General features: G+C 37.0%; 2 protein-coding genes across 3 annotated transcripts; one reads left to right on the top strand and one right to left on the bottom strand.

Annotated features, from left to right (window-relative positions):
• Window positions 1-1,138: 1,138 nt before the first annotated feature.
• Window positions 1,139-7,342, bottom strand: LOC149047533 (uncharacterized). 2 transcript variants are annotated; one of them, XM_089202667.1, is made up of 6 exons: window positions 7,148-7,342; window positions 5,085-5,237; window positions 4,246-4,338; window positions 2,938-3,069; window positions 1,805-1,860; window positions 1,139-1,547 (listed from the first exon to the last, which is right to left on the bottom strand). In XM_089202667.1, exons 2-6 carry the CDS (start codon window positions 5,203-5,205, stop codon window positions 1,461-1,463), a joined length of 489 nt encoding a protein of 162 aa, XP_089058793.1. In that variant the 5' UTR covers window positions 5,206-5,237; window positions 7,148-7,342; the 3' UTR covers window positions 1,139-1,460. The 2 variants fall into 2 exon arrangements, with proteins under 2 accessions (XP_089058793.1, XP_089058792.1); XM_089202666.1 differs by lacking the exon at window positions 7,148-7,342 and adding an exon at window positions 6,277-6,339.
• Window positions 7,343-10,697: 3,355 nt separating this feature from the next.
• Window positions 10,698-23,783, top strand: LOC149047532 (uncharacterized). The gene is made up of 19 exons (XM_089202441.1): window positions 10,698-10,713; window positions 10,961-11,126; window positions 11,867-11,938; window positions 12,238-12,312; window positions 12,627-12,698; window positions 13,299-13,364; window positions 14,198-14,269; window positions 15,301-15,372; window positions 15,998-16,069; window positions 16,445-16,516; window positions 16,695-16,763; window positions 17,074-17,087; window positions 17,219-17,273; window positions 17,909-17,980; window positions 18,560-18,616; window positions 18,814-19,010; window positions 19,605-19,724; window positions 20,045-21,559; window positions 22,395-23,783. The coding sequence occupies exons 1-19, from the start codon at window positions 10,698-10,700 to the stop codon at window positions 22,547-22,549; spliced, it is 3,009 nt and encodes a 1,002-aa protein (XP_089058567.1). The 3' UTR covers window positions 22,550-23,783.
• The last annotated feature ends 202 nt before the right edge of the window (window positions 23,784-23,985 follow it).

Raw genomic sequence — 23,985 nt, 5'->3', positions numbered from 1 at the left:
ACTCTAAACTTTTTTACAGTGATGTCTTTGGCTAATTTAAGTGACTAATCTTGGTATTTTATTTTAACTGCACTATTCTTTCCAATGAACCGCTCAGTAGCCGACGCAGGGAGGAGTGGGGTGGTGTCGGCGAGTTAAATAATTGTTCCATCTCTAAAGTCATTGATGACCAGGAGAAAAAAACATTTTCAAACTACTTCCACGCAATAGTTGCAAACCCACTTTTCCCTGATTATGTTTGAAACTCCCCTAAGAATTAGTTATTTGAAAGTAACCTGAGCAATTTTCACTCGTTTTATTTTTCGTTGACCACGTGAACTGAAAAACATGACATCCATGGCAACGACGAACTACAAAAAAGGTCAACATGGTCTAAGAGGATCTCTTACTTCTCTACTAAGTCTCCGGTGGACCCTGTAGAAATTTGGAAAAAATATTTTATGTCATGTGAGGCAAGAGATTATAAACTCTTGGTCATGGCTGGCACAAATATTTTCACAAACGGTTGACAGTAGGCTGGTAGAGATTTGTATTCCTAGGGGTTGGCAAGAAAATGGATACTGGGGACAAAGTTGGTTTAAGTCCGCTGCGACTACGAAAACGCGTTATTAAAATGAACCAGCCTTGAATCTAAAACAAGAACCAAAAATGGGTTGCAATCAGGAGAGAGGAACAGTTCGCGCGAATGAAAGAAAAAAATAGCAAAGTTGCATACATTTGAATTAGAAAGATTTTTCCAAGAGTGCGAAACAAGCGGGCTTAAGCTTTTGGACTCTTAAAAAGCATATTACACACGGTGCTTCCTCCAAAGTCCGAGAGATCAAGGAAGGGTATATGGTTGGACTTAAGACGTTCTCAGCGTAACTCCTTAACTGGCGATCACTTGGCAATATAATGCTCAATGATGAAATAAGACCACAATAAGGGAGAAAAAGGTTACAACCACGAGCTGCCACCTTTTTTAAACTTTAACAAACTGTATTCCTCACTTATTGCATTTCACCTCCTTTCCCCAAAAGACGGCTGTGCCTCTAATCGCTTATACTTATCTTGTGCGTACACAAGATCAAATAGGGGAAGGAGGGAGGGGGGAGGGGTGGGGGGTTGCTTATGGAAATGTAGGAGAAGACAGATGCCGTAAGAGTAAAGGGTGAATTTATTTTCATTGTGGCAGTTTAAATTAAGTATCTATACAACTTCAATCAACGGCCTATCGTATATCATATACCAGACTTACACTTGTTATCCTATGTTCTACTTAAATATGTCCTTGCCGTCCTCCTCGAGCGATTAAGCAGCTAAATGATTAACTAATTTCGTCATCATATTGATGATAAAAATTATTTTTTTTTATGAGAGATGTAAGGATAGCTTCTGCAAGAAAATACTTTTTCGCCTCCACTTTGCGCTCGTGTTTCTCCTCATCTTTCACTTGGTCGTTATTCCTTGTTTGACTCAGTCTAGTGTCCCTTAGCCACGACATCAAGACAAAAAAGCATAATACCATCCTGGTTAAAAAGTTGCCATCTTCCATTAACGGTCAGCATCTGGTAATTCAAGGAAAAAAGAAAGGAGTGTGCCTTTCAATCGGGCGCATATATCTATTTAACATATTTCTCGTTTCTTAACAACTAATGCTCATTAGTGCCAAGAAAAAGGTAATAAGAACTGAATGGCCAGAAAACAATTACTGTGAGAAAAACAGAAAAATTTTGATGGGAATAGAAGCTAAGGATGACAATTAGGGCAAAAAGCGAGGAATTCAAGGAGGCTTGAAACTCGCTCATGTCACTAAATCGATTACCTTGAAAAATGATGGAATTGCTGTCAATTTATCTGAGTAAGTGAACACGTGAGTTTCTAGAAGAAAGCAAAAAAGTAGATCAGGAAAGGGTACAGAAAAGCAGCATCAACAACAATAGCAACATGGGGTCGAAATAAATCATCAGCTCAAAATTAATGCTTTTTTCTTCTAGTACAACTGACATTTTAAGATGTGACTTTTCTCAGAGAATGTTTATTTACAGAAAAGATCTCAAAAAATCAATTTTCGATACAAACAAGAATACTTTGAATTTTTTTCAGACGTTCTTTTGGAGATAAACAGTAAGTGGTTTGACTGACACGAAATTCATCCTGGGGTTTTATGATACAACATAACGATGTGGCTTGTATATATATCTAAATTTTCAAATTTAACGATTCGTGAGAAGCCGTGCCTGTCACAGCAGCATGCCACCATCAGGAAACAGCGATGGCCTAAATATTTTCAAGGTGTGGATAGATCTAAAGGGAAAGCCTTTATTTTAGTGCTAGAGTCCTCATTTGAATGGAGGAAAAGAAAAACCTTGTGTATTCGAGTATTTGCAAAAAAGGGAGTGTTTGATGAAAAAAATCTCACTTGAAAATCATCCATCAATCTTAAAAGGGCCTGAAATCAACCTTTCACCGCTAATAGTTATAATATCCCTCCCTCCAATTGAGATCCTCTGTTTTTACACATCTCCGTTCTTTTGGCAAGGCAAGAGATTGAGTGCAGAGCTGCATATCGACCGCAGGAAGCCATTACGCATGTCTACTCTAAAACGACTGGCGCGTTTGAACTGACTGTGTCCAAGAGCTTCTACTGTCATCGGCGTTCTTGCAATTGGGCGTTTTTAGTTTGCATGATTTGTCAAAACGTTTCCAAGAGTAAGCGTTTTCAAAAGAAAACGAAGGGATGGGAGATCAGATTTGGTAAATTAAACGATCAGAGCATAAACTGTTGAGGTCTCAGTATTCTGTTCCTGCATAAGAAGATTCTAGACTCGAATAGAACAGAAGGTCGACGCATAGACAGATTATTCAAACTTACTTGATCTGCCACTGCATTAACAACTTTATCAATTTTAAACCGAGCATTACATTTTCATTCTGATCATTATATACCCTACTTACCGTCTGCAGGTAAGCTGCATAATTCTTGGAAATCTGCTTTATTGCAAACATTTTCCCTCCCCTTGAGGATGACTTTTCCGTCTGATTCTGACTTTATTATGTAATTCGAGTCCGCGTCTAGGACATCAACCGCTGAAGAAGAAAAGGATTAGTCATTGATAAGGTACAGTCGAAGCTCGCGTAACCGGGAGTTGAAAGGGAAGCAGTTTTTATGCTAAAATTGTACCATTGCGATTATTGCGCCCTATTTTCTGAAACAAGTCTGAAATAAATTTGAATGTGAATGGCAAATTCTTCTTTAAACTTTCTACCGTTAAGTTCCAGTTTTAACGGTGTATCGACACTTTTTCTCGTCGTTATGTATATGAATTCCCTTTCCTTTAGCTCAGCTTTCTTTCTTTTTTTTCTCCCTTTTTTACGCAGCATTATGCCAATGTTTTTTTTTTTCATTTGCACTCTAGAGAAACCCTTAGAGCCTCATTGAAAAATAGAATTTTAAATACAATGTAATATTTAACTGAGAGCGAGGGTCGGACGGGAAAATGTTCGTTTCGAGGTCGACTTACGGACTGACCGCTGAGGATCGAAAAGTTCGAAAATTTCTTTTCAACCAAAATAGGACGCGATAGACGAGCGCGCGGGACAACCACAAATAAATTCTACAATGAAAAAATTTCCTTTATTCTTTTGAATCAGAACAAGACACTCGTAATTAATGGAAAAACACGACTTTTGAAACTCTTTTAAAGCTTTGCAGCTGAAATCGCGGACAGTAAACGACATTGCCATAAATCTTGAAAGCACATTCACTTTGCAAATATCTTTTTTTTTATATAAATATGATTCTCATTAAACACCTCAAAGAAAATCCACTTAGTTTGTCGCTACAATTTTCTTGAAGCAAAAACATGCCAACTTTTGATTCTCAGCGAGTACTTTAGGGAATTCTAGTCGAGAATTACTGAAGCTCTTTTATTTCAACCGCGCAGCGAAAAATAAAGGCGTAAGACGTACGGAGCAACCAGTTACCTAAACTGAGTTTTAAATGAAAGATTTGATCATGCTAAAATAATGAAACATTTGCCGTTGTTTTTGACGTTCAAGTGTCTTCTTGGTTTTCTCCCTACCAAAGGTCTTTAAAAAATTAAATTCTAAGAATTCGCCTTGTGTGGCGCCATTTGATAAGGAGGAAAGATGTTTCATTTTCTATGGGATTACAGGTAAATGTACAATAGATTTCTGACCAATCAGAGCACGCGTTATGTCTAAATCATGTTATAATTCTCTTTAGTTCTGTAATCAACTTACCGGGGGTTAGTGTTGCACTTACAGTGGCGAGAGTTCCAGTCGCTATAAAAGGCCATGGAGATATTTTGATTTTTGCTGTATGGTCATGAAAGCCTGTCGACAAATCGAAACTTTCACTGAAAGTGTCATTATTGTGTTCCATACCATCTTAAAAAGGCTGGTAAACTCGTCAGAAAATCATAATCATAAAAACTTTTTAACTCATTAAGATATAATGACCAGGCGACTGTCTTTGCTGAAGAACCAAAAATGATTTTCCCACATTGAAGCTTTTAATAAACGCATGCATTTGACTCTATCTTTAACATCTTAGATGACTGACGGAAAATGATGCAGCACAACAAAAACTCAGGAAAAAAGAGACAAGCTAAATCTCCTCTTCCCCTTTTTGTAACGGTTTTGCTCGTCTGATTGTTGAAGTTTTCTAATGGACTGCATCGGGGTGGAGAGATTTATTTATTGCGTCACAATGAGATCTACCTTATCTCCCTGTAAAGCTCTGAAGTGTTGTAATGATCCTCTCTCATTGGCCGTCAATAATCTTTACCCCCCCCCCCATTTATTCCCTTTCAGCGACGACTGATCCCCCCCACACTAGGTGTTAAATAACAACTGGTCGCCCCTGCTGCAAGCTAGGACTTCGGTCTGTATTTGCTATCGTTTTCATGCGTATGTCGCCGTAAGACTTTTTGAAGCCACTCCAGACTTTGATGCCTTATTGCACTTAGTCGACTCCGAATGCGTACCGCCGACTACCCTTTCCTATCCTGTTTTAATAACAGGAAAATGTTCAGAGTTCACTGAAACAAATTCAATAAAAATGAAATGAAACAACTAACCATCACAGATCGACGCATTTTTAAATTCTATTCCCGAGGGATATCCTGCTCCTCCACCGATAACGAAAAGGAACAAGTTCAAGGAGATAGTTCGCCACAGCTGATTGGCTGAAATCATCATTTTCTTCGTATCCGAGAAGTGGATAGCAATATCTGTGGAAAAGAGTTAATTTTGATGTACGACGCAACAAATCTTTCTGATGAAATTAACAAACCTTCACCTATTATTCCTAGCAACCTGGTAAATTAAAGGAAGCATGTAAAACAAGTACGTTAGTAAAAACTGAGTAACTTTTCTGAGTGTTATGCGTATTTGTAGGAAGACAAGTTAATTTTTATTAAAGTTAATGCTTCGATACTACTGAGATAAAATCTATGGATCGAAAGTTGTCCAAAAGGGACCTACAGAAAATTGTAATGCGATAAAAACAAACATCCTCTTGATATAAATATCTACAACTCTCTTCATCAAGTAGGTTTATCTATAAATTCAGAAATTGTGCTCTGTCTTTGCAGTGAACCGTGTCTTAAATAAAGGGGTAAGTTTCTAAAGAAACTGTGGTGCTGCGTCGGTGGGAGAGTATAGCAAGTAATTTAGTGTTAACAACTGAGTTGAAAACGTAATTTAGCCACCGTAAAGTGTGAAAAAGGAGACGTTTCTAGCGTTAGCCCTTCGTTAGCCCTTCGTCAGAGCGAAATAAACGAAAATTGAAACCCCACTTTGGTAAAACTATTGACAAAATATGTTCAAGTCATAACCGATGGAATTAGCAAAATCAACTGAAAATTGCCTTTGCATATCTAGCAGCGTTTGTGCGAGATATATTTATCTTTTTGTCTATAAAATGACGAATCATATTTCTTTTCAGGAAGGAACATAAGAAAGAAATGTATTGTGAGTCGAAAGTCGTGGTACTCTATGTTAGACTTAGCTCAAAATCTAGTCTATTCCGTTTTCTTTCCTGATATTTTCAATTTTGACTTTTACCTGAATCATTCATATCTCGACCTTAAATAAAAACATGACGAACTCATACAGGTTTATGGACTTTTAATTACTTTGACTATTCAGACACGGGCCTTAAATGTTTATTTCCCGCGCCCGCCTCTACGTACTATGAAGAACTCTTAAATTCCTCGTGCATCGACGCTTTCCTCAGTTGAAATTCAGTTGAATTGAAAGATCACTTACCTTTTTATTCAGGCGTTCTTCAACGAGCCTTTATCGATCTCTTCAAGATTTGTGACATTAACTACAATTTAACAATAGTTCTAAACCTATCATTATTTTTCAATCATTGTGCAAAAAATCTAACCGGAAGCGAAAGTAAGAAAGATTAGCTCATGAACCAAACAGGAAGCAACCTCTTCAAATAACTGTTCGTTCAGTAGTTCTTCTTACGCTCCTCCTTATTCGTAAAAATGTTTGTAAAAAAGTTTTTTTCGATTTGTTTATTTCATACAGCCAAGGGTAAGAACGGGATGTTTTATTATGGAATATATAAGCGGTGCATAGAAAATTTAATACAAAAAGTGTTTGAAATCATGCTTAAAAATCATCTTGATGCAAAGCAGAACAAACGAAAGTAAGAAAGCTTAGCTCATGAACCAAACAGGAAACAACCTCTTCAAATAACTGTTCGTTCAGCACTTTATTGGGAACAATGCTAATTGGGCGTTAAAAGAAAAAGACGCTCTTCCTTAATGCAAAAAGTGTTTGAAATCATACTTGAAAATCATCTTGATCCAAAGCAGTACAACCACACTTGATGTAATTTTCCGCTTTGTAAACGATATACATGCAAATGAGATTCGGGTCGAACACGAAACAGTTAATTAACTTAACTGCGTTCGTTGTCACTTATTTATTCATTCTCGCTTGACAACTTGAATTTCTTTGTCTCTCAAACTAGAAGAACGCGTGCAAGATATCAACATGAGTGTCGAAACAACAACGCTTTGCGTGCGTCTATGTCAACATTTGTCATTGTGTCACGGAACATGATAAAGCGTACTTAAAATCATTGCGGTTTCCTTAATTTACGAAAATTTAAGACACTTACGTCGACACTTCGGGGTGATACTTGAAACAGCGATGGCGTTTAATCAGATTTGAATATATCTGATATAAATGTGTCGTCTTCACATATCCATGTTTTGTTCAGGTCTGATTTTATATCAATTAGAAATACTCCCTCGCAGGCAAGTCACAAATTCATTAGACTCTCCTTCAATATTCAATATCTTTATGGTGCATTAGTGCGAAAAAAGTATGCTAATCTTTACTTTCGATCCTTTCTCTAAAGGAAAACGCGTCACAATTTTGAACTACAGGGCGGTTCTGAATGTAAAACTTCCCATGAACTTGATGAAGCTCAATAAACTCAGCCGACTTCATTCAATTCAGCGTGAGACATCGAGTTGATAACAACGTTTTACTATTCAAAGAAGTCAGTTGTTGACTCATTTACCCGTGAGGAACGTTCAGGTGAGTCTTTTGATGCATAACATGTTAATTTATCAACACCCTTTTTTATTATAAGAACAATTAACTTTTGGCTGAGGCTGAATGTTCTTTTTTATTTTGTGACTTGAGCCTGAACGGTGCGTGGTACAGAATATCAATAACTCAGTCTCGACGTGACTAGGAATCCTACAAAATGAGTTGCTCTTCAGCGTATCGTGCGATAAGAATACCGCAATGTTAGTTTGAAAACAAAATCCCTAAAAAAATTTAACTCGATTGCCTTGTTAAACCACAGTTCAAAAAAAAAAGATTAAAAAAAAAGAAGAAAAATAAAGACGTTCTTAGCTGACTTTCAGGCTAGGCATGTTCTTATATGTTGTATATATGTTAATTTCAGCCTATGCTTATTTTATGAAAAAAAAGAAAAGAGTGCAAAGTAAGCGCTTACTTCCTTTCCCACATTTGGGTTTGGAAACTCAGCGAATAATACGGCTCAAAGGGTGTCTGAGATACAAGGACTCGAGTTGTAGCACGCGTTTTACGATATACTTTTTCTTCAACTGAAATTATCGCTGTCATTGTGCGCAATCTAGCTGTAAAGTTCAATGTGTCTTGAAAGTGACCTACAGAGCACACTTTCGAAAAAGAAAGCTGTATCGAAAAGCACAGGTTTCTTTCTAGAAGCATTGAGGATCATCAAAACTAAAACTATACTGACTGGTAAACACTCTATGTGATCTTTCTCGTAGGCTTGGTTACTTTCTTTAAATCCGCAACGGTGTTTGAATCATTAATCAAGTTAATTTTGATCCAAGCAGATTACTGTGGACTCAGTAATGATGTTTATTAGCCTGATACAAGTTATCTTGGTCTTGTGGATTGTAACACCTTGCGAGAGTGATGTTTGCAGCCAAAAATTTTGTCAATGTACCAATTTCGGTAGGACCCGTGTAGTAGTTAAATGCCAAGTTCATGGATACATTCCTAATGGAATCCCAAGCAATACAATTGAACTGTAAGTGATTAGAAAAACTAAACCTTTCTTCACAAAGGGAACTGAGTTATGGTTTAAGCTATGTTTGCCATTTGAAAGCAGTGTTTGGTTTATCTGTTGAATTAAAAAAATAAATACATATAAAAAAAAAACACATTTACAAATTTACCAATCAGTAACACCCATCTGTAACCTTTGTTTAGTTTTCTAAAGTATGTTTTTCTTAACTTTCTAGCGTAGCTTCATGCTTTTAAAATGATAAAGTGCTGCAACTAATTTTCTTGTCGATTTCTGCATTAGAAACCTTTCGAGTTGTTCCTTAAAGTCAATTTCAGAAGACTCCTTCAGGAACTAACTGTTTTAAAATTACTGTAAGTAAATAATTTTAAAGTATGGGATAGATTCAGGTTAAATCAATAGGCTTGCATAATTATTGTTATTGTTATTGTTATTGTTATCATAATCATCACTATTATCGTTGCTATTATTATTTTAAGCTTTTTATGAAATTTAATAACCGTTAGACATGTATTGAAGGGAAAGACCAAATAGTCTAAGCTTCGCCGTAAGTATTAGAGATCTATAATTATCCGCTACAGCCCATGAATTTCTCGAGAACAATAGACATTTTGCGCGATGATATATTTGCAGTAACGTTTACATTATGCATGCTTACCTGTTATCGAAATTGGATGACAAGGTTGCCATAATTTAAAACCCGGATAAATCTTCTAGCGGAAACAAACAGTCATTTGACTACTGGGGCGCTGCTTGGAATTTCAAAAACAATCAAAATTTGTCAAAACACTGAGTCTGAAGGTAGACTTGAGAATTCTAAAAGCAGAGTTGAGAAGTTGACCAGACATTAAGCATTCAGATACCTACCACAGAACAAAAAAATAGAGTTTTTTTATGGAGAGAATTTCGGAGTTTTAGCACTGTGAGATTTTACTGATTATCTGTAAGCTTCTTGAAAAAAAAAAAAGAAAGAAAAAAAAAAAGAGAACCAAAGCTATGTTAGTCAATCTGAATGAAGTATTTTTTTCATTTACTTTCATGTACAAATGTTTAAATGGAGTGCAGTAAATGGAAGCAAATTTTGCATGTATTTTAATTCGGCAAGCTTTGATCAATAATTGTAATAAACTTTTTCATTCTAGTGACTTGTCGAATAACTTATTACGACGCATTCCCTACAACACTTTCAGGAATATGGATAAGCTGGAAATAATGTAAGAATGCGTTTATTTATAACGAATGAGTAGGTTGATATGTTTGTCCGTTTAAAAGCATCTCCTGTCCACAAATTTTCATAAAATCTTGTCAGCGTCTGTGTTTTCTCTAATCCCAATCCCTTTAATTTATCACTGTGAATCTTTTTACTGCTTCAAAATCTTACGCTAAAAGTAACTAAATATATAAATTTTAGATTAACGATGTGATGTGCAATTTCTGACCTTCATATTTTTGGAACTTACAATTGTTTCCCTAGAAATCTTGCCGACAACCTAATTTCAGGGAGTTTCTACCTTCCGGAAAGTGTATCTCAGCTGTGAGTTTTGTTAACGATATATTTTTGAAAAGATAGAAGAAACATATTAAAATTCGCAACTAATTTTTATCCTTACATTAAATTGTAGCTTTTTTTTCAGATCCTCCTTTTTTTCTTTACATCGCAAGCAAACACAGATGACCTTCGATAAATGTGATGCAAGCAAATATGAATTTCCTCTTTCTCTCTAAAAAAAAAGACCGTCAGGTCTGCACCTTAAGCTGTTAGTTAATGTGAAGCAATCAAAATAAAAGTGAACTTGTCATTGTGTCCTTTGCAAAGTATTTACCCAGTATATCGGGAGAACATTTACGGTGTTTGTTGGCTTATGTCTCTTACCTAATGGACGTTTTTCAAAATGTTTTCAAACTTAGTAAATTCATTAAAAGTCAATGTTAAATATTTTACTTGCATAGCGTTATCAAACACAACTTTCTATCAAGTACTGACGCAAAAGTCATTCTCAAAGGATTAAAACGGCTTCGAAAACTGTAAGTACGACCTTTTATCCTGTTCCACATGCTTAGAGAATCAATAATATATGTCGTACAAGTAAAATGGAAAAAAAAAAAAGACAAATATGAAAGAAATAAAGAACGTATGGAAGTATGGACCCGTAAGCCTAGTCCACGACCCAGTTCTCGTTAACTCATTGCCAGCGAACCGGAGGGGGTATCCGGAAGTATTGGTTTAAATATTTAATGAAAAATTGATTTTTTCCCTATAGTTACACGCTCGTGATGAAAATAATAACTGCTTTCTCTGTTCTAAGTTCAAGCTCAAAACTTACCATGTTTCTTTCAGAAGTGTCGCAATTTTTTAATTAATGATATTTTTTTTATTATATATATAATCTATCGCAGTTACTCATCTTGAATACCTATGTCTTGTCTATACACCAAACGGTCAAACTTTAACTAACAAGGATATCCTGCTCACTGGGCACTTTTACAGGGATATTGCTTCAAATCCACTCAGACCTACTTTGCCATCCGACATGTTCGCTGGCTTTAGTAAGATGGATATTCTGTAAGTTAGCAGCTCTAGAAAATTCTCGAATGATTTCGAAACTTGTTACAAAAACGCCGAGTGCGAACGTGATCAGTCACGTGCATGCTTGACTACTCTCTCACTGTTCCTTTTAGATAACGTCCCTTGTTTTAAAAAGTTTAAACGTTTTTGCCCAGCGTTTTGCTTCCGAATGTTGTTTATTTAGCCAACTGATTTGTGCTCCTTTGGGTCGATTCGGCTTTTTCTCTTTCGACTGAGTGGCCATAACGATAACTACGCCTCAAGTTAAATGATTAGTCGTTTTAAAGTGTCTGCTATCACCAGATCATGTTTCGCACGAGTTACAATCAATTTGATAAAGCTGGATCAACGTAGAAAGTTGCGTTATTTTCTTGCGGGTTCAATTTTACAGAGAGTGAAAACAACAAATTTTAAATGAAATACATGTTTTTCACCTCTTTAGAGGTTGGCTGCCGTTCTGTAACAAAATTGTTTTAAACTACTGGTTCAATAATCCCCCCTCGCGATCCAGCTCTTTCAATAAAATTCTTGACTATTAAAATATGACTTAGGAATGGTGTTTGTACTTTGGCTGAAAAGAAAACAAAAACAAAAACAGAAAAGCTTTGGAAGTGACAGAGAATTCATTAGTGATAGACTTGTCTCATAAATCCTTTGTTAGAACTTTCCATAGTTACATTGTTTGGCAGTTTCTACTCTTTCCTTCACTTCAAACTATTTCGCGACCTTTTTCATAGCTCCATGAGAGGCTGCCACCTGGAAGATATCGAAAATGGAACATTTAGAGCCATGAAAAATCTTACAGACCTGTGAGTGAATTTTTTCTTAGATATTTTTATTGATTTTTCAGATGTCCGAGCGATTGTACGCGGTATGCGTCATGAGAAGAGCGGTCCGAAAGTTATATGTTATACATGGAACATATAACTTTATATATATATAAAGTTATATAAAGTTAATGTTGACTAGATCAAGAAGTTGTGTTTTATGTTCTGTTGTGCAAACACTTCTCGTGACGTTTGACTTAGGCAATCTTAGCAGGTTTATTTTGCCGAAACTTTTCTAAGCCCGACCATCCACAAGTCATTATACATTTGTCCGTTTTTAGTGATCTGTCCTCCAATAAGCTGACTCATATACACAAGGGTACGGTGGAAGGACTTACGGATCAGCTGACAAATCTGTAAGTAAATCGTCGTTAAGGAACACCGTTATTTACAGAATAATAAGAACTTACTAAAAAGAAATTTTCAGGAGACCGCGATCGTTCCTATGGACAGTGGTTTAAACCACGGATAGTACCTTTGGTACCGCCTTGTTTATTTCACATTTGAATAGATAGGCTGATTAACTTTCATATGCATCTATGCAAAGCAGAAGCAATACGACCCTTCTTCCCTCCTCCCCCCTCGCCTCCACAGACAAAAAAAAAAAAAAAAAAAACGACAAAAAAAGAGAAAAAAAAAGAACTGTTTTGACTCTTCTAACAATTGATAGGTACCTTGACGGAAACGAATTAGAGACCATAAGTGATGGAACGTTTAAACAGTTTAAAATTCTCCAAAGATGGTAAGTGAGACACCAAGTGCAAGATTAACAGCTATTGTAAACCTGAAATGCTTATATCTATACCAAGAGCATATGACCAGTTTTTTTTTACGGCCATGTCGCCCTAAAGACATCTTGCCCGAAGTCATGTTGCCCTAAATCCGGAGTCATTTCGCCCAGTTTTTTTTTTTTTTTTTTAGTCACAAGTAAAAACATCGAAATGACATATCCTGCTTTGTTCAACGCTTGATCGGGAGTAGCACTAAATAGACGTAAGTTCCCAATCAAACGCAGAAGATTAAATAATGTATGACAGGAAAAAGAGGAAGGAAAAAAAAAACCGAAGAAATGAAACATTATTCTAATTCGACATGACCGCTTGAAGTGGATAAAGTTTAAACCTATTCTGGTAAAGATGTCATGAATTAAAAACCGGCCGGAATTCTTTTAATTTGCACTGAAAACGTTTTGCCATGTTTTATATACTATATCCTGTAGCTCCTTGCTTGTTGACCATATATGATCGAGGCCCTGAGAAGGACATTGCTAATTGCTAAGAGAAACACGGTAGCATTTTGTTCATTTGCTTTTTTTCTATTGCTGTTTGTACGATTTCTACAGCACTCTTCGATGGAACAATCTAACATCTGTACCAGATTTGACAGGTCCTAAGGTTTTTGTAAACCTGTAAGTATGGTGCGTCCTAAACTTCTAAACTTCAAACTACCCAACCCCCCTTCTCTCCAGGCAACCCACGGTCATTTGACCGTTGCCAGGGTCCGGTGGGATTTGGAACCTTGCTTTGCTGGGGTGGGCAAATTGAACCAGAAGTGTTAAGTCTTTCCAGTGGAATACAAGTGTCAATCTTTAAGTACGGAGGTGAACGTTTAAGGAAAATAGTTCCTTTTTGAGAAGGAAATGCTCAGAAGAAAAGGTCTACGAAGTGTAGGCTTTAAAGCTTCGTCAATATGTTGAGAGTCTTGGTCGCTGCGTAAGAAAAAAATAAAAAATGGTAGGGGCGTTTGAACATAACTTTTGCTCCGGGGGCGGGAATTTGAAGAAACCAATCTTCATAAGTTCAAAAGCCCGGGGGTGCCTGGGGAGAATGTTAAAACTTCAATTGCACGGCCTCTAGAGATTACAAACTGGTTTATCATCTCCGAACGCCCTTTAATGACAACTGGTAAAGATGGTTATTGTATTATTTCCTTCTATTGTTAGAAAGAACCACTCCGTGTTTTTAGTTTCCACATTTTCGTGACTTTAATCACCCTTGCATAATCAAATTCCAGTTATTTGGAGAAAGTAAGTCTTCTCAAAAGCTTACTGCAGGTTGCCACAAATTGAGACTAGGTTCAGTTCAAGGTGAGCGTCGATTCGGAAGATCTTCAACAGTAAACAAATAGGACGCGTTCAAATAATTCTAATTGAAAGACTTCGCTGAAGTATCAAAGGTAATACAAAGAAAAAAACTCAAATCAGTTTTCACAATTTTTTAGTATTGTATTTTTTTTTGGCAGAAAATTAAATAGTAATCGGATCAAAGATATATCAAGAATTGCAACATCTGGAATTAAACACCTCTTTGAGCTGTAAGTATACAAATTACTTTCTGTGAGTAGACGTCTCCAGTTTGTTTCCTGCAGTAAATTCTTGTGATCAGATTCATTGGTGCGAGCGTAATCCATATTTCCAGTCCGTGCAGATGCCATGTCTGTTTGCAGTACAGCGTAGTAGATCAAATTTCCCCTTACAGAAACTTCAAACTAGTGCGCTGAATATCTTAAACAATTAGTTCAAACGTCAGCTACGACACGAAGCACGCGCAAAGATATGTCAGCAAACAAGAACCAACTATTGACACCGAGCTTTTTTCGTGTATACAATATTTCCTGCGTGCTCCATATCATTATGAATGCACGCTGGTACAAGAAACAATAGTAAAATATTAGAGAAAGCGACATAATTTTCTCTATAGCAATAAAGTTTGTCTTTCCTCAAATTTGGGTGCAATAATCATATTCTTTCTTACGCTTTAGAAAATCATTTTGGACTTTTGACATCGAGTAGTTTTCGAAGATAAAGTTAGCGGTGTTTGGTCGAAAGCAATTTATTAAAAAAAGTAAAAGATGCAAAATGCAGGTTTTCAAAAGATCAAGAGTGCAATTAGAGTAAACGAGTCGACAGTTTTCAGGCTTTGAAAAAATTAAGAGTGCCTTTTTCATTCCAAATTGCGCGTGAATGATTCTTTATTACCTTTAACAAAATAATCATGCAAAAGCAGAGAGCATATCACGTGCAAACTGATTCATTCAAAATTTGCAAATGCTCTTATGTTTTCAGTCAAAAGAGCCGCGTTCAGTCAAAGAAACGATATTCTATTATGTTTCATTATAGTCATTAATTTTTATATCAAAAGCCCCGATACACATTCCGTTGCCTCTTTTCGAATTACAAATTGCTTTTCTCGTGCATTGTTTGGTCAAAAAAATACATTTCGCAATTCAATCAGTTTGAGGTATTTTTTTCTTATTTAAATATTGTGTAAGCCTTAACATTCCTCGATGTTAAGCTTATCGGATAAAATTTTAAGTTTAAAAAAAATAACACTTTTATCTTGTAGGTTGCTGTCTAGCAATGAAATCGATTATCTTCCACCAAACATATTTCAAAACATTTTCATTATGGACTTCATGTAAGTAAGATTTTATTAATAACAGACAAGGAAAGTCAAATCGAGATATCGTTACAAGGAATAAATCCATGAAGCTCCTATAGTTTTTGTCGTGGTGTACCCTCTGAATGATGTTTAACCATGTATGATAGACTTTCCTGAGTTTGTCTTTACTTTGAACAGGTTCAACTGTTCATGGATTTTTATACTAGTTATGTAACCCCCTTGAGTGGTATACCGTAGAATATCCCACGAGGTTTTGTATTTTCTCGGTATATGCATACCCCTCTGATCTCCGTCGACCTTTCGAATCTCCCGAAAATAAAGTGATAATGGCATAGTAGTCATCCAATTAGGCTGGGGGAATTTCTGTCAGACCTCTTTCCTTTAAAAACGTCCTAGGAAAATTTGGCTCAGAAACGACTCAAAGAACACCTAAAATAAACTGGAAACGCCACCACCGCTCGTATAATTTCGGCAGAATAAGATCGGAAAGGGCGGCTGCAATACTTTCGAATATACAACTGATTTCTTTTATTCTGGTTGGTTGTATTTTTAATAGCATGGTTCCAATAGTTATATAAGTAAACGCAGTAGATGCGTCTGTTTCTTATCCCTAATCTTATTCATGTCATCTTCCTCATAGTGACTTGTCATTCAACAAATTGCGGTCCATACCAGATGGCCTATTCAATAAGCTTGGAAAATTACAAACTTTGTGAGTAAACATTCAGAACACTTTTCCCAAGTTAATGCTAAATTGTATTTTGTTGTTAGCAGCAATATCCTGTTGGAAAATGAACATTGTTTTCGATAATTTCTTGTTTATATGCCCTCCTCCCTTAAAACCAGCCACACAAAAACGCTGTGAAAATTAAAGCTAACTGATTCTACTTTTTACACAAATGTTATTTGCTTTCTGGGAGGTTATATCATAAAAATACTTCGATCCGATGTCGCAAACCTAATTGTGACTTTCCCTGCTTCACAAAAAGTGATAATGTTATTAATATCATTACAGTTATCATAATAACCATTATTATAGTTATTCAAACGGTACAATTGTTCACAATGCTCTTTTTTCTAAATCAAGGATGATTAACTTCAACAACATCTCCAACATCAACAATCGCACTTTTGAGGGACTTTCAAGCTTGAAGACACTGTAAGCTCCTTTTTTGGTTTTTCATGTCGGTAATCCCTCTTGACCGATTAACTCACTCACTAATCAGTAAATTGCCTCTTGGTTTTTATTTATCTATTTATTACGTTATTCAATCATATTACGTCTACAATCCTTTCTTAAATAGATTTTGTGTTTAATACTCTTTTTCAATTTACAGCATGCTGATAAAAAACAAACTGACATTTATTTCCAACGGTGCTTTTGATGAAACTGCTTTACAATCAGTGTAAGTACATGTACGTTTAATAAAGTTAACGTATATCCTGGAATATAATTAGGAAAAAGAATATAATATTCAAGGAAACCAGTAAAGTAAAACAGAGGTGCATTGTAATACACGCAGGGCATGACATGGATGACAACGTCTATATATCAACATGGTTGATATATAGACGTCCCATAAACATGAATGTTTCAATGCGTAACATAGATTGCAAGCGATGAGTCCTGTTGGTGTTAACAATATGAGAAATTTGACTTGCTTTGGTTTGCTTTTTTTTTGTTTAGTTTTTGTTATCATTTCTTCCTTTATATAGTTTTCTTCACAGCATGACAGGACGGAAAATGCGTGCACTGTAAGTACCTCCTGTTGTCCCATACAAACCCTTAGAAAAGTTTTCTAAGGCTTTGTATGGGACAACGGGAGGTACTTACAGTGCACGCATTTTCCGTCCTGTCATGATGCCATCAAAACGATTGGAAGTGAATCCTTTAGCAGATTTAACCTGAAACAACTGTGAGTAAATTGAAAAATAAAGTGAAGTTTTAAACGCTGCAATGAAATATATTAATCTAGCTTACCACTTTGGCTTCAAGAGGATCATTGATCTGCTTTTACGGAGATGTTGCCATTTGAGACTTTCTTAATCCTTTACACCCTGAGAGTGAATATTCTCCATACTGATTTATATACGTTTTGTAAGGTGCTGGTAAGGAGAATTGTTTAACAATTAAGAGCTTCTTCGGTTGGCGATCACCTCTATTCTTCTCCCGACCTAAATGTTTATTTCGTGGATGATATTGTTAGGAGAAATTGGATACTGGTCACTCTAAGGGTTCAAAGGGTAAATTTTGACCAATGTAAGAGGTGATTTTAGATATATGAAATTCATATATTTGCACTGTGGTCAAGAAACGAATTAAAGAGATCCTAGCAGCTAAGAATACTACTGAAACGAGTAGTTGAAAATAGGACCTGGAAAAATTTCAGGCCCGTGCGGGATTTGAACCCATGACCTTTGCGATACCGGTGCAGTAAAAACGGTAGTTGCATCAACCATATGGTAAAAAAAAAAGACAAAAAACACCATGTCTCTATAATTATGTGTAGGCTTGGGTAATCATTAACTTCATTATTCACATATTTTTCAGTACTATCTTTGATAATCCCCTACATTCATTACCAGATGGAATGTTCGACAAAATGGACGCCGAAACCAAAGTGTAAGTGAATCCAAAGCACTCATTTGAATATTTTATAGATGACTATCGCTTTTCAAAAGGCCACATCTTGATTTAATGCAGATCGTCAATGCTGAAGGAGAAATTAATAAGCTTTTAAATCTAAGCTGATCTCACTGTTGTTTTTCCATCTGTTGATTTTCGTATAAGGATATGCGGTTTCGTATTGGGTAACGCAGTGGACTCAAATTGAACAGACTGGGTACGAGACAAGCTAAGCAAATTTATTAAATGGTGTTCTCGAGGGGGAGATTCTACTCCATAAGCCTATTTACACCTATAAGAATAAATTCACACGTGAAAATTAGACAAATGGGACTAAAGTCCTGGAGAAACCATGGTGCTGTGTGGGTGGGGGGAGGCAGGAGGGAGGCGGGGGGAAGGGGTCTTACAAGATAACCTGACTACAGTAAGCTGACCTTGAGAGCGTTGGCCCATCGGCAGATCGAATACTCGTCCCTTTATAGTACAAAAACCTCGATAAACGACCACCGTTGGTGGGGACCACAGATCTTGAGAGTATCGCTCCTGCAATAAAATTATCATCAAAATAATCTACAGATCGTTGACATGTAAAAACCTTCTTCAGCTTCCCAAAGGACAGTATCAATCAGTAATGTGAGTATGTTAACGTTTCAAGATGACTTATTGCATATATTATGTCTTGGCGTCTGTACTATTAGATTCATTGTTTCCAGACGATGCACCTAAGTCAGGAGCCCCTAATGGCTCCTGCTAAAGTCTACTGAATTGAATATTTGTTATTGTTAGAATTTCAAGTGCTTTTAATATTTTGCTATTTTCTTAAACTTAAGTGACTGTGCCCCCTCTACCACATTCCATATACTTTTAACCGGAAAAGAATTTGTCTACATTGGTGGCCTGAAAAGTTCAGGCTTTGAGTGCCATCCCTGTAAGCCTCGTCCCAGAGGCTCCGGATGTCGTAACTGCTCTCTTTGTCAAGTTGGTTATTTCATGTACCTCAAAGAGATGTGTGTCAAGTGTCCTGCAGGTGATAAAAGAGATTTAAAATGCTTCATGTCATAGTTAAATAATTTTGGAGCAACAACAACATTACTAGAGAAAATTCGAGGCTTTGTTAGTTACGTTCTTGTAATAGAAGAGGTCTCAAGCTTGGTCAATCCGAGTGCTAGTATCCTAACTGAAATTTTCCTTTATCCCATTGTCGTTTCTTTTGCTATCGTTATAAAGTTTTCATTCTCGCTTTCTTTTTTTCATTGGTTGGTTTTTCGTATTAAGTGAGCTGATGCTTGTAGGGCCACTGCCAATAAGGCCAGTTTTCACTCATAATCAGTTTTATGTCGTTGCATCCTTCTTTCATAATACCTGGTGGCTACCGTTTCATTTCCGTTTTAGTTTCTTTTCCGGTTTTACGTTACGTTCCGTGTCACGTGACAATTTCACGTTCTTTGACATTTTGGAGAGAGTTTTACCTTCGTGTTGCTGTTTTAGTTCGCAAAATAGTTCTTTAACGTGGTTGCGATTGTGATCGTGATTGCGTTATTGCGATTTCCCTTTTTTTTTCTTGTACGTTATCTTGTAACGCTACACACGGATTAAAGGGGAAAGCGACATATCTTCACAGGTGGTTTTTATCAGGATGAAATGGGACAACTTAATTGCAAAAGATGCAGTATTGGTACATTTGTGTCTGAAACGCGACGTCCTGGGACAACTTCTACGGACTGTGTGGCATGTCCATATGGTAACTGATGTTTTGTCTTTGAGATACTCTTAAAATTTTTCACCATCAAAACCTCTCTCTTCAGGACATTCCATGTGTATTTTATAGCGTTGCAGGGAAAAGAAAATGTCTCTTCTCAATCCAAAACGAGAACGGCTGGCAAATTAATTTCTCGCCAGTTTGAGTACCGCTGAACTTCATTTTGTGTCCGCAAGTAGAACTTATCCTTGGAGCTAATTCCTAACTAACTGTAAGCAATTTGATGGGTTGAATTTATTTTTAAGGTTGGTTTTGCGCCTTTGTAAAAAATAATGTTAATAAACTATTTATCTAAATTGCAGGTACTCTCTCCAACGAGACTGCGGAATATCGAGCATGCAGATGCCTTCAAAACTTTTATCGGCTGGATCGTTTTGGCCCGTGCTCAGCATGTCCACTACACGGTTTTGTTTGTGAGAAGGATACAGCGATACTTGCTCCTAACTTCTTCTGGAAATGGTCAAATCAGTCTGAAAAAGAACTCTTCAAAGGTTTTGTTAACAACATCCACTCTTCTAAACCAGATTACGACACGTCATATTCTACGTTTAATACTTTACTTCCAAAGCCACTGAAATGTCCTTATGCCAAGTCTTGCGAGGGTGGAATCGACTCTGAATGCCACTATGGGTATAAAGGAGTTTTGTGTGCAACCTGCTCTAACGGCTTTTACTTCCGATTTCACACTTGCTTGAAATGTCCTCGGTTAACTGTAACAGTTACTTCTTCCATCTTGGTAATTTCTCTTTTTGTTGCTGTGTTTCTAATGGTTCTTTGGGGTGACTCCAAACGTGCAGAGAATAACCGGACAGTTGCAGATGTCGTCATGTCGTGCTTTAAGATTGTGATTGGTTTTTACCAAGTCATTGCTGGAATTTTCTCGGCATTAGCGAAAGTCCAGTGGCCAGTCATTTTGATCTCAACGGAGAAGGTTCTAAAAGTGTTTGAAGGGAACATCTTGCAGTTTGCGCCACTAAGCTGCATTCATTCTTCCCTGCGTCTCGATGAGCTCGGAAAGTTCACAGTGATCGTTGCTTTGAATGTCCTACTTGTCGGCTTGATTTTCCTTTATCTTTTCGTTAAAAGACGCTACATTATAAACACAACTGACCGAGCCGAAAGCCAAAAAATAAGGGAAATTAAGAGTTTGAAGAAATCTTGCTATCGGAACATTTTCCTATTGTTGTTGACGACCTACCCCACGACGAGCAAATCGATTATTCAGATTCTGCCTCTTCCTGGTGCGTGTGTAGAAACGTGTTTCTCTAAAGAAAAGATCGACTGTATCTTCCTGCTGAGAGCTGACTACTCCATCCAGTGTTTCACTCCTCACCACAGCTTGTATTGGCTCATGGCCTCTATTCTGGCATTATATCCCGTAGGATTTCCACTTTTGGCACTGTTTCTCACTTACAAATATCGTGAGTCCCACGAAAACGAAGCAGTCTCTTTCGGGCTCAGAGTGTTCTTTGAAAACTACAAGAAGAAATTTTGGTTTTGGGAGGTCATAGAGATGTACCGCAAACTGATATTGATCTCATTGATTTTCCTATTTGGATCTAAAAGCCTTCCTCAAATAGGTCTCACAGTTCTGACAGTCAGCGTCTTTGGAGTGCTCTACACCTTATTCCGAGCAATCAAGGACAAGTTTGAAGACCGCTTACAAACATTTGTTCTTTGGATAATTTTCTTTGACGTTTGTCTTGGTGCAGTTTACACAAACTGGGATGAGAGTCAAGGAGAGGACAAGAACGACTCCATCTTTGTAAATGTCCTGTTCGTGGTCCTTAACGCCTCTGTATTGTTATTTGCCATTGGTAAGTCATAGTGCTGCTCTTTACGTTTTATCGATTAATTTAACTTTACATTCACAAATATTAAAAGTGCAAATAGCAATTACCGGGAAGTTTTAAGGAAGTGGGATATCTAAATGTCGCATCTGTGGAATTTAGCATCATACGTTGTGCATATTTAGGAATTTCCACTTTGCTTTTTCATATTGCTTCACATTTTGTCTTTCCCGTTTTAGTTATGTTATGACTCAGAATTAAGTGTTTTTGTATTCTTAGACCAATTACTTCGGAGAAATCTTGCATATCATTGTTTAAAAGCAATTATGCAACATAGCTGGTACTCTTCGGTAGAAAGCTTTGTAGTTATCGTTTATCATACAACCTGATTGGATTAGTGAATATTACTGGTTGCTCAGATCACTTAGTTGTCCTCAGTTATTCAAGCAGCTGGAACGAAAACTGTCCATATATATCTTGCTTAAGAGTCATGCCTTATCAAATACCAAGAAAACGCCTCAGTAAATATAACAAGCTTCTATTTTATACATATTTAGATTAATACTGTGAAGTACTATTGTTCGTGTCTCTGATTGGACGAAAGATGTATTTTAACAATCGTTCGCTTCCCATCTTTGAAATGGATCGGTCATTAAGAAAAAATGATGAGAATGCACTCCCTCCCGTAGCCTTAGACAAGTCAAGAAGAATTGTTCTTAAAAAGAGTCACAGTGCGAGTTATTGGGAAATTTTGGTTAACCCTAACCCTAAGAGGTTCCTCGTTAACACTTTATATAAAAATACAAATGTTATTAAAAAATTGATAATTATGCTATTCTGTTCTTATCTTTAACTGCGTCAGGAAAGGGAATATCACATGTGAAGTTATTTCGCAAGTACTTTACCGTCTGCCCGATGAGACGTTTCAATTTCCTTCGCCAAGGACTGGCGCTTCTTAAGAATAAAGCGGTCACCACAACACCTGAAGAATCATGCTTGATCGAGGATGGCACCTAAGAGCCTCGCCGATACATTTTATCTATACTGTTGTAACATATCTCGAAAAAAACAATGATAACAACAAGAACAACTCCAATAACAGAAACATAGTTGAGGGGGTTTACCTTGGACGGCTTGATAACTTCTTTCACGTTAACGCTCATGATTAAGCTTTAACACCCCCCTAGCCTCGGCAACTGAACGGCTTTTGACTGTCCTCCGTGCCCTAGGGATGTGGAATTTGAACCTTGCCTGACTGGGTTGGGAATTTGGGACGGAAGTGTTTTGCATCGAAATACAAGCGTTATATCTTGAAATATCGAGGTGCTTAAATCTAAAGAATTAACTTTCGTGAGCGAAACTGAATAAGAAGAAAAGGTGTGGTATTAAAGCTTAGTCAATGTGCAGAAAGTCACAGTCGCCGATCTTGCCTCTTACCAGAAAAAATTGACCATCAAATCCGGTACTTGGTTAGGGCATTTGAACACAATTCAGACTGACCCCACATACGGGAATTTGAACAAATCAGTCTTTAAAAGTTCAAATGGCCGAAGTTTTCCCCGGGTAGGGGGGATGTTGAAGCTTCATTACATAGACTGAACTGCCAATTGGTTAGCCTTCGTAATTACTGAGTTGGGTTTTAAAAAGGAAACACTTGTGTTCGAGCAAGGAGGCCACTCGATGGAGGGTTCCAATGGGGTGATGGCTTTGACGGCTAACAGCCAAAAATTTTGGTCAATGTACTACTAACGGTTAATATCTCTCCATTGCAATCACCAGAATTTTTTTTTTCACGATTTTCTTTTTTTAAGGCTAACGGTTAAAATTTGTCAGTACTTTGGCATAATGCCTGGCTGATTTTGGCCTTTGTACGGCTATCGGTTTACCTCGCAGCCCTTCCCTGCATCTAAGCAGTTCGGAAAGCTGCAAAACTCTGGAACAAAAATCGAAAGTATCTATCGGCTTTTTGAAGCCCTTCTTTTCCATCGTTGACGTAAATCGACAAATTTTTGAAACGTCTGGAATGTTTGACATTTTCCGTATCTGTTAGCAAGGAACGAGTTGCCAGTAATCAGATCCTCTTGTTAGCGTAACCTTGTTTTGACGTAATAATACACGATTTGATGAGAATGCATCGCTTTTTCGCTGCCATTTTATCACAAATGGATTTATGTAATGTTGATGCAAGGGAAGCGTACGCTTTGTGTGATTAATCATGAAACATCTAATAAAATATATCGATTATCCTCTCGTCTTGCGTAGGGTTTATTGTGAAATTGGCATCACGCAATGGTCTCAACTATCACAAAATTAATGGCTCATTTACATTTACATGTACGTGGGAGACCCCAGGTAGGTGAGGTTACCTGCGTATTGGGGGGAAGGGGGAAGGGGAAGGGGGGGGGGGGGAAACCGGGTCAAAACCGGGCTGTCCCTATAATCTCTTAATTTAT

Source organism: Pocillopora damicornis, chromosome 4 (genome assembly GCF_964200805.1).
Source record: "Pocillopora damicornis chromosome 4, jaPocDami1.2, whole genome shotgun sequence".
Taxonomy (NCBI): Eukaryota; Metazoa; Cnidaria; class Anthozoa; order Scleractinia; family Pocilloporidae; genus Pocillopora; species Pocillopora damicornis.
The sequence above is the reverse complement of the archived record's forward strand: the minus strand, read 5'-3'. Positions and strand labels throughout refer to the sequence as shown.